Below are 11,632 nucleotides of genomic sequence, written 5' to 3'. Positions count from 1 at the left end.
CTTAAATCCGACGAAATTTTTTGTAGCAAAAAAATTGTTTTCTTTTAATAAAGTTATATTTACGTAATTTGCTCTAAACTAGTTCAGTAGATTTTTTTTATTAGTTGTTCGTCACACTGGACACCATCGACTTTAATTTTTTTTAATTTTAAAAAGTAAATTGCAAAAATGATTAGAATTAAATGATAAAGAACGGTCAAGATTTTATTTTAAAAACTTGGCCGGAATTATTATACTCGGTTGCCGAAATTTAAAAAATAAACTGTCAATGTCATTTTTTTTAATTAATGTCATAAGTCCACAAACGTCTAATATCAATTTGTTTTTGCTGTTTAAACACGTCATTGTTTGTATTGTGAAATATTTGTAATTATAGGTATTTAGCATTTTATTTATTAGTAAACCGTACGTGAAAGTTCTAGAATAAAATGTAAATGAGGTGTTAACATTTTAATAAATATTACAGAGTCGAGGTCGAGTTCAGATTTTGCATTTCGTGAATCACTAAAAATGGATAGTGTGGTTTCAGAAGAACCAATGACGATGTTTAACCCAATTACATTTGGTAGGTTTTACAGATACTATTATATATTTTTACGAATAGTTTAGTTTTTAGAGTACATTAAAGAGACAAGCGATACTTTTAAAATTCAGATTTTTTGATAATTGCTACAGTAATATCTTATATCTCGTATTCATACACCTTGGTTTAGGTGTATTTTTCAATACTTTCTGTATTTAAACTGTAGTAATGTTATAAAACTTGGCCTGAATTGACTTATCTATGCACAGGATATCCAGTGCCGTACAGAACAGATAAAAATGTGTAGCAATATAAATGATCATTGTTGGTTTTAGTGAGATGTTTAACACATATGTACAATATATTGCAGTTCTGCGGTTTCTAGCATCATATGGATGGTACTTAGTGGGAGCTTCAGCGGCCATGCTGTATGCAGCTCACAAGCTCAGTCCTCGCATCGAACGATGGCGACAGGCGAGGGAAGATGCTGCATATCATAAAGGTGAACATATTTAATACTAGCTGCACTAAATATCATGATTAGGATTGCCATCTTTCAATAAACATAGACCCTAACAGCGGTGGCAGAAAACAACTGCCATTGTTGATTTTTAGATGCAATGTAATAAAACAACATCTCATAACTAGTTGTGGTCAAGTTTTAGCTTAGTTAATATAAAAAAAAATAGTTTTATGCCGCCTTTGTACAAAAAACCAATATCATATTTGCAGTTGAAAAATACACACAATTCTCGTTGTGTTTTGATTTATTTAAAATCTATTGTAGAACTTATACAGTTATTTGATGCGGTATTGAACCAAAAATAAATCAATGAACTATTTATGTTATAATTCTTTACTTGCAGACCCGGATGTAGCGCTGGCACGGATGGCTGCCATACAAGAGGCGCGGGAGAGACAGCAGAGGCTGCTGGAGGAGGCCTCCGCTAGAGCACTCAGAGAACAGAAGGAGGTAAGCAAGACAGTTATGTTGACAACAAGATTTTATACATGTGTTTTGTCAATGAGAAATAACAATAATAGTTTTGAAAGTATAACATTTAATGTTGTGTTGCAGCGTGAGGAGCGCAAGAGAGCGGAGATGGCAGAAAGGCTGAAGAAGTTAGAGGAAAATGGTGGACACAGGCTGGGTGCTGGTGCTGGAGATGGTGAGATACACAACTTATGTGCTGCAGCCTCATTTTAGTCCAGTGTTCCTTCCCATTCTTTTTCTTATAAGGAAAGGATACATACATAAGGGAATTAATATCTTTCTGTGTGTCCCCTCCTCTGTAGATTAAAGATGTTGCATATGCAATTGCAGATGTCTATGGGTAGCGGTTGCTTTGTTATTTGAGCGATTTATTGTGATTGACAATTGTCATTTATTCTGATGCGAAATCAACTGTACAATAGAATGTCAAATTCCACAGATGGCTGGTCATGAATATTTTACTTTGATAGTTATGTTGTGAAAATGATATAATTGTTAGTTATTTGCGTATACTTATATCTAATATATTTGGGTTACCATGCATATAATGTATGCAGATGTATCCTATATCTTTATATATATAATTGTTCTGTGTGTGTGTATGTCACTGAACTTCTCTCAAATGACTGGAGCGATTTTGATGAAATTTTTTGTGTGTGTCCAAGGGGATCTTGGAATGGTTTTGATTCACAATTTTCATCAAATATTAACTTCATATTAATTTATTCAAATTAAAGACGTGTAGAAAGGACAACGTCTGTCGGCTCCGTTAGTATACATATATGTATGTATAGAAGTTTAATAATATTTGCAGACTACCTGCCGCTGAGTGGCGGCGCCTCCACCTCCTCGTACCGCCCGCCAAAGCGCTCCGCATGCTCACGCGGCGGCTGCGGGGGGTGAACACCACACCTCACCCTCACCACACACACACCCACACCCCTCTCCCCTCATACACATAAACCCAGTGAATACACTCGAACCTGGACAAGCGAGGATCTAAGGGACCTCGATATTTTTCATGCTTAGGTTCTTCTTTATCCCGAGTTTATCTTATATAGAGGTTATATTACGGGATCAAGACAATAACTCTCACTTATAGAGGTTTCTCCCTCATCCAGGTTCCACTGTATATCATATATATTGTATTAATAACACAAACTTTGATAGTCACAAAAGTAAACCTTCCTACATACAACAAACTAATAAATCTTTTATTTAAAGAAGTTATATCTAACACTGATTATGTCAAATATATTCAACTTGTCAAATGTTTTTGATTAATTATTAAAAAAAATGGAAATTAGATAAAAATCAGGAATATCTCCTGATGTAAAAATAACTAAAATATTTAAGAAATATTAAATGTTACTTACATTGCTCATAAATTTAACTATTTTATTGTTAATTTGGTAACAAATAAAACGTCTAATAAATAGTGTTGTGTTTTATTTCATCAGAGTTTTATAATAAATAGATTTAATAAAATTGAAGCGTCTCTATGTATGCAATTTGACAGATGTTTGAATGTCATCCTGTCTCAAAGTGACGCGCCATGACGCGCTAAGTCATTTCCAAGCAATCATCTATACATTTATATATATCTCAAAGAAGAAAAATAAAACTCTTACAGTATTATATGTATACCGGAGTAACTGATATTTGTTAAATGATAAAATGTCGTGAGTTTAGGTTTTTGTAAATTTTGTGGACTGAATATTATATACGTATATGAATATCGGTGGCCACGATACAGGCATTGCTTAGTGTGTGCATCACTAGATTATACAAAATTAACAATAAATGATAATTTAACTTTAATTTAATTTCTCAGTTATTTTTATGTTATTGTTTCTTGGTTTAATCTTAATAACCTATAATAAAAACTTTTCTTTCTTTCATTTATGTAAAATAAAAGCATAACAAAGGTTAATAAAGCACAGTGAAGTGCGAGAGAACACGAAGTCCACAGTTGTGTTGCAACAAAATAAAAACATCGATCTCAAAATCTAATTTAACACTTTCTAATATTCTTTTTTAATGCTTTCGTTAATTCTCTGACAAAGAATGTCTGCGGTATTGTCAACTTTAGTTGAAATCGATTCGAATTACGTAATATTTCGTTTGTTGTTAACGCTCTCTATTGTATAAAGATGGTGACACACTAAAACTATAATTAAGACGATATTTAAAATCATAGCTTTTACGAGAATTTTACGCATCAATCTGTATGCTTCAGATGATGAAAACGGTTCAAAGGAAAACAACGAATTAAAATAACGAAAAACATATTTCGAGGACTTGTCATGCGATAAATTTAATTAAGAATAAAAAAATAGTCTGACTTACCCTTTTAACAATCAAACATACTCGCGAAACACAAGTCCGTAGGCCGACAAGGGTGACGAGGCGAAAATGTTGCAAAATGGAATGTCAGTAGGGGACTGTTGGGATGTTTTGAACGAATTTATGTCGAGGATAATATTAACTAGTTGAAAAAGGGTTTATAAACATTGCAGAACAGATATTTCATGATCATAGACAATTACAATCATCTATTAATATTCAGAATATGTAAATTATGTTTCGTCGAAGCTAAAACTTATTATCGAAGGCAATTAGCGAAGCGGACTGATAATTGATTTACTATTCAGCAAAATGTTACGCACGGAAATAGGTTTTTGAATGTAATACGAGAATTTTATAACATATAGCGATTTTTTATTTAATAACGCTTTGTTATATCCTAGAGTACTAGTACTTTTAACTCTTTGTTAAGTCCTCGGTATTGTTATATTGCAAAAATCGTTGCGCAATATTGAGGTTGTGCCGATCGATATTATTTGATTTACTTCATTAAAATTATTATTGAGTTCTTGTCAATGTTTTTTTAAATGTAATCAACACATTTTACTGCTTTAGTATTACAAAAATTGGGTAAAGCATTTTCTAAATGGTTATTTAATAAAGTCTGTCGTATTCGCCCACTTGCAAGTTTAATCTTGACGTTAGCTTCTTTCAATTTTTGATGCACAATGAACTAAAATTCCAAACTATCTCTTGTATGAAATGAATAGACATTAAATCGTCATATTGGATCCAATTCACAAATATCGGTCTGTTCAATACTTTAACACTTTAATTATATTATCGAAAAATCATTTTAACAAAAGTAATTTACCCAATACATATAAAATATATTAATTAAGAATTATCAAAGTTGCGATTATACATTAAATGTGTTTAATTGTTAAAAACAACATTCAATTGATTTTGGTTTAGAACATAAACATTTTTTGAAATAAAAGTGACAGTCAGTCAGTTGACCGAAAATGACTCGCGGAGACGTTATTGTTTATTTTTGACAATTAAATCATGGCGGCCATTGTGTTTTATAAAATTCGTAAATAAAGGAAATAAAAAAATCGTTTTTGTGTTTTATTAAACGTAAATGCATGTAAATTGTGTGTTAATATGCTTGATTGTTTCTAGTGATTATGTGTGAATAGTTTTATCGATGTTTCATGTAACTTTTAATTTGTTTTAGTAGTATTTGTTGTGAGAGTGAAGTAGTGTGGAAATTTAAACCGAAAAAGTTGATTTTTAAAGTGTTAATCTTAATTGTTTATGTTTACATTAATTGCAAATGTAATTGTTATAAAAGTACCAAAGAAGTGAATAGTAGAAATTGTGATTTGTGATATTATGTCATTATTACGATGAAATCCAGCCAGTTTAAAAGATAAGCCATTTGATTAAAAGATAAGTAAAGTAATAGAGATCATAATTAATGTGGTTATTTCTGTTAACACGTAAATCTTAACAAATATCAGTGTAAGTGTATGTTGCAGGTGAGTGCAGGCCGGTCAGCAGAACGGGTCTGACATTCAGGCGCGGCGCGACGCAGCGGGCAATAACTTTGACCGCTTGATTGCTTCCAATGAACTCGAAGAGCCGTCATTCAAAGTTAATTGATTTGTATGTCTTAGCAAATGTAAGCAAATAAGTGCCGTGATTTTGAGAAATTATTGTCGATCGTTAATCGCTATATGACCATTTGTAATGTTGGACCAAAATGCAGAGTGGGGTGAGGCACGCAGCACGCACGAGCAGCGGCTGCGGCCGGCGGGCGAGCGAAGCCCTACAAGCTACGACATAAGAGGGGTTCAACTATACAATACGCGACGCCACTACTGCAGTCTTGACATCTTGCGTCCCTTTTCGAAGCACCGTACTCGAGGGGGACGGCAGCCGTTCTGTCAGGCGGTGACGTCAGGCGCGAGGGGGGCACCGCGGCGCCCCGCGACTCGCCGGCAGTGTTCGGCCAGCCGCCACACCGAGTGGACGGGCACACGATGCGTGCACGGTGAAAAAACAATCGCGATGCTGTTCGAGAGTCCCAACGCGAAACTGTTTCCGGCGTTCAACATCCCGCCGCCCGTAAGGCTCAGGTGAGCTCCACCGCCCCTTCGGCTTGCCCTTTGCTGCGTCCAGTGACCGTGTGCCATACGAAGGCGCAAAAACCGCCAATAAAGTGATTTTACATCGGTTCAGCGCTCGGGGCGCGACATTGCGCGTCTGTCAGTGACGCCCGAGCGGCCGCACGAAACGTCAATACGAGATGACTGCTCTGATTTTTTTTGTCTTTACCACGCCGGTCGCAGGAAACCCTTGCGTCGACAGCGACCGTCGTTAGAACGAAACATTCGTCTGAACAAAAACGACGACAACGATTGAAATGTTTCGAATCAGTGTCTAGTATCGATTGAGAGTCGAGAAAACTGACGGTCGTTCCTGTCGTGCCCCGGTACCGGTTTTATAATCGGCTTAGAGACGTATCCTTAGCTGGAAGTGAGCACGGCAGTGCCGGCAATCGATGTATGAGCCGGTGAGCGAGCCGCGTCGCCCGCACGGCCATGCCGGCCTGTAAACAAAGCTTGAACTGCGTAGAACTCAACTGGTACTGTGAGTGCATGTGGTATGCAGCGGGCGGCGGCACAGCACGCTGCACCCGCCGCCGCACGCAGCCGTGCGCAGTAGGAAGCTGTTTTGTACTTCCGCGCTATAATTGTGTCGGAATGATTTTTACTACGTCTATTTGTTGGTTGCATTAACGACCCAAACAACATCAAACCCGCTGAGATCGCGGCGAGCACAGACTCGTCAGTTTTTAACTGCCGCGAACACGCTTTGCTCTAAATCTACTACATCTATTATAAACATCAATGAAACTTTGTTTATCTGGTTGCTAATTTGACACCAATTGTTACTAAATGCTAGTGAGTGAGCCACTTGAAATTAACCGTTATTTTAAAACATCTCTGGGGAGCTGTCGTTACATTAAAATCTAAATCTAAAAAATCTGATTATTGTCGAATCAAAAGGCATTTCATTTTCATTATTATTTTAATTGGTTGTGTTTTACATGACGCATACATTACTTTCTCGATGTTATTTACTGCATGCATCTCCGCGCGCGGCTCACTCAACTGCATTACATCCAAGCAAATGTATATACCGCAAGTAACTCACAAAGCGGCAGATTAGCTCAGCTCATTAGCAAAACATCAATTTCGGAGGATATATTAAGAAGACCAAAATTTAACCTAAAAATAAAGTTTACTAAACATCCATTAGGTTATTTACAAGAAAAACAGCAAAAAATATGATGAAAAATTAAATCGTTTCATAACAGAATTGGTTGCAATAAATTTTGTAATAAACATTCCGATAGTCGAGCACATTATTGATGTCGAGGAAATGGGAAGCGGATACTCAATGTTGCCAATATAAATACACAAATTGAAAAAAAAAACCTTTGTTCTTGATATATGTTAATTCTGTTGGCATTTAAACAATAGTTTATGTTCGTTTGAACAAAAGAAATTGCACAATGCCTCCTTCAGGTACATGTTTAAAATTCTGTAAACATTTTACGGTTAATCTTAGATTTTTCTCATTTTTTAAACATTTAAACATATAACAAACGACCCTTTAACACCACAGAGGGATTTCCCAATTAAAAGAAAGTCCTTGACACTAAATCCAAAAGTAAATGTACTTCGTATACGACAAATCGTAGGTGCAATGACCTATCTGCCAGTTATAACTTAACAATATGCATCGGTTCTTTACTTAACATTGACTCGAGAGAATGATGTAAAGTAACAACTGACGATAAATATGTAATTACCCACATTTTTGCGATATAATAGAACCTTTGGAATGTCACTATTATTCTATTGTATTTATTTCTGCTACTCATCAGCAACGTAATGGTTGGATATTAATTTAAAAATGGCGCATTTTTTTGTAGAATTACTAAAATGGGACTACTTTAAATACGATGTTACAATGATTTTATGTTACCTTTTACTTGGTGTAACAAATTAAAAAAAAACTTAACCGGCTTTTATCCTGTTGATTTGACAAAAGCATGATCTGCAAAATACGGAGTTACCTGTGATTGGAGTTAGATGTGGCACATAAGTTTGCCAGCTAGACTTGTTTGATATCTACTTTCATATAGCGCGACTAATTTATCAACGTAGAAGCAAAACATGACAACACAGCATCAGTTTTACAAGGAACTTGTGACACTTTTGGACATTGATAAAAGGCATTAATAAGCTACAGTAATTTAATTTCACTTATGTAACCCGGGACAGATACATTGGTCGATCTATACATAGTTGTGTAGACTAGAATCGTGGTCCCAACAGCTCGCGTTTTGTCCGACGTCGCGTGCGCGCTCTGATTGATGTCTACAGCTGCGAATTGCGAACTAAATGTTATTATTGTTACGTTTTATTACTGGCATTGAAAATCATTACAATCTTCGTCCATCTCTAGACTGGATGCATGTCTAGTATTAATGATCGTATTTACTCAAAAACTAATGAACTATCAGCATGGACGATGGCATCGGAACACTGTCTCGTGTTTGTCAGAGTTATAAAGATAATTCGAGAATTATTGCAATTCTATTATTATTGGAGATCTCTTGTTATTCTTCTGCTTCTCCAATCTTTTTAATTACCAGGTACGAAGTTGTCTTACTACGAACAGGAAAGTAATTCTATTACGCGTCGTAACCGGTGGAAAGTTTTCACAATAATTTGAAATTTTTATACACAAATGGTTTTCGGTTAAATATATTCAGATGCGCTCTTAGTTCGCATGTCTTAGGTTTAGGCGATTAGGCTTCCTTCATCGTAATAATGATTATTTTATTTAAATCGTTAAAATTTAACGCGAACTCGTATCTTCTTTAAACAGTCATAAACAATCACAATCATCGCACATTAATTCCAAACAATGGTATTGTTTTTATATTCGTTTATAGAATGCTATGTTTTACTAAACAACAATACATATTTTAGATTCAATTTTACATACAAAACTCGCTACTAACAAGCTACAATAGAAGTTAAATTACTATCAGTAGATATAAGTTATTGTTATGAATAAATCTTGCTATGCCATATGTAGTTTTTACACATAAAAAATACCGGCGAATCGAGAACCTTTTTTAAGACGGTAAAATAATAACTCGAACGCATTCTTAATTAGTGTCAATTTTGACAGCAATGTCAAGGCCACAGAGCAGAGAGCGCAGACTATCAAACATTAACTAAAGAATAAACAGCGAGGTATAAGATATTGTGAGTTGGTTGTGTACGACTCGCTCGCCGACGTTGGCGAAAGACCGGTTTTAAGCGGTGTTATTATTATCCTACAGGTTTGGTCGCGGTCGCGTCTCTCGAGATGTTACCCTTTCATTCCAACAGGATGATAGGAAACCTGTACCACCTACGTACAATATAATTGTAAAGTACAAACATGTCTTTATGTCTTCTTATCAAGATTATTATATGTTGTCAAATTTATTTAGTAAGTTTTTTATGTTACCGTTTTGCAAAACAGATTTAAATTCGGTTATTTAATAATTGAAAATAAAAGCTTTTATACAGTTAAAAATAACATAAAATGCAATTAACACTTAGTAACACGTAGTCACGCAATAGATAAGAAAGCAGGTAAACTATTTTGCTTTGTAAGGGATGCTACCCATGGGGTGTAAGGGTTGTATTCCTGTGGGAACGAGGCGGTTACCTGGCCGCCTGGAACTATACCTGTCACCCCACAACTTGTCAAACATGTCGGCTATTTTGTTGTTTACATTTAAATAATCAAAACTGTGTTTCTGAGCTATGCACTTGAAGTCGAACGAATCATAAAAAATAAACTACAGTGTATACTTTATTTCAATACGCACCTTTATCATAAACTACGCATTACGTTTAAATACGTAAATTTTTTCAGACGGATGTTAGAAGGCTGAACGGAGCTTGATGGCATTTGACATAGATGTATAACATAGTCTGGAAGAACACATAGCCTTATTAAGTTATTTTTAATTTCTCGCGGACAAAATATAATATGTAAAACACTTTTTCTCTCATAACTAATGTAAAATAACATAAGCTATGTTTATTTTACAATATCTCTCCATTGTATCGTATGTAAAAAATAAAGCGTTATGGCCGCCATGTTATTTGACGTTCTACTGTTTAGTTAATTTTGTCTTTGGATTGGTTTTAGCCGTTAATACAAGTGTGCAATGTGAGTAATTTGTAGTTCACGTGTGTGTTCCGAGAAGTGCGGCGGTCACGCGAACTGAGACCGCTGCGCTGTCGGGCGCGAGTCGGCCTAATATTCATTAGTGAAATCCTACGCTAAACAAATTCAGACTACAATAATTTTATTAACAACGTACCACATCTCCACGTCAATAAATACAGCCGATATCAATATTAAATTCTTGAGATCGATAAGAAAATTTACATTCGATTTTCTTTTAAATAACATTATTATGTTTCTTAATTTTTGCCATCGTTAAATCAGTTAAATTTGATCTTTTTTGATTGATTTAAAAACGTTGTTTAATACTGCTATGAACATCTCATTTTAACCTAAAAAATCTCAAACCCAATTGTGAAAATCCACGATAATCAAAATTTATTCGTGACAAGTTTGAGCGACATGTTCACGTAACATAGTTCTAAGGTGCATAACTCTTTTATGTATTGTGTATATAGTTATATACTTAGGTTCTATTAACGTATATAATGCGGCATCTCTTTGTACAGCTTTATCATTGTTTACCGATATTTATATAAAGTTATTAATCACATAAGCTCTCAACTCTCGTGCTGGAAACGTGTACAACGAGATTAGCCTCCTTTCCACTAAAGTTGGTGTTTTTTATTACATTATGTTCTTGTTTTATAACAATATTGAAAAAGGTTTTATTTTAAATAGATTAATAAAGTATTAAAAGTTAAATGAAATTATATATGTTTACAACACTGATCTCTATAAATGGATAGGCAATTACTTGGAAATTATAGCTTTTGTTTTGTTTAGATTTAAACCCGCCTATTGAAGTTACGTGACAGTTAATTCTATCTATATCATTAGTTCTATTCCTCACCACCAGAAACCACTACCATCAGCGACAAAATGGCGTAAATCAATTAGGCACAAAACACAACGTCTTATAGCCAGTAGCCAAAAAGATTTCTTTGTTAATTTCAAAATAAATACTAAATAATTACTATTCAATCTGTTACTCCAAAAATAACCAGTACGAAAAAAATTACGTAGGAACATATTAAGGAAAAATTGGAGTCATTTACAATAGATTTAGACAAAAACTGAACGATATGTTTAACATACTAATGATTGACTTCGAACCGCAAACCCGGCGCTCACGTGACTCATACTGTTTATATAACATCATTGAATATTGTTTCCTCTGCTCAAAATTGCTTAATTTTTTCTATGGGAACTAACGACTATTAAAAACAGAAGCAAAATATTACTCACAAAATTAGAAATGAACTAGATGTCGCCCGCGACTCCGTCCTCGCGGGGTTAAAACTAGATGTTGGCTGATTCTCAGACCTACTCAATATGCTCAAAAAATTTCATGAGAATCGGTCAAGCCGTTTCGGAGTAGTATGGGAACGAAAATTGTGACACGACAATTTTTATATATAAGATGAATATCAGGTTATTTGATAACAACATAATATCAACAAGTTATACTT

The 11,632-nt window shown here is 34.8% G+C and overlaps 2 protein-coding genes across 3 annotated transcripts in view; both read left to right on the top strand.

Annotated features, from left to right (window-relative positions):
* Positions 1 to 287: 287 nt before the first annotated feature.
* On the top strand, positions 288 to 2,920 carry LOC106115305 (uncharacterized). The gene is made up of 6 exons (XM_013308669.1): positions 288 to 376; positions 467 to 565; positions 894 to 1,025; positions 1,390 to 1,496; positions 1,602 to 1,692; positions 2,332 to 2,920. Exons 2-6 carry the CDS (start codon positions 511 to 513, stop codon positions 2,418 to 2,420), a joined length of 474 nt encoding a protein of 157 aa, XP_013164123.1. The 5' UTR covers positions 288 to 376; positions 467 to 510; the 3' UTR covers positions 2,421 to 2,920.
* Positions 2,921 to 5,820: 2,900 nt separating this feature from the next.
* LOC106115806 (RNA-binding protein musashi) overlaps positions 5,821 to 11,632 on the top strand; it is a 61,244-nt gene continuing 55,432 nt past the window's right edge. For both annotated transcript variants that reach the window (XM_013309376.1, XM_013309368.1), the window contains exon 1: positions 5,821 to 5,968. In XM_013309376.1, coding sequence (XP_013164830.1) covers positions 5,901 to 5,968 — 68 coding nt within the window. In that variant the 5' untranslated portion in view covers positions 5,821 to 5,900. The remainder of the gene's footprint in view (positions 5,969 to 11,632) is intronic.

Source organism: Papilio xuthus, unplaced genomic scaffold, assembly GCF_000836235.2.
Source record: "Papilio xuthus unplaced genomic scaffold, Pxut_1.1 DF829660.1, whole genome shotgun sequence".
In the NCBI taxonomy this organism is placed as follows: Eukaryota; Metazoa; Arthropoda; class Insecta; order Lepidoptera; family Papilionidae; genus Papilio; species Papilio xuthus.
Note: the sequence above shows the minus strand (reverse complement) of the source record. Positions and strands in the feature narration are given on the sequence as shown.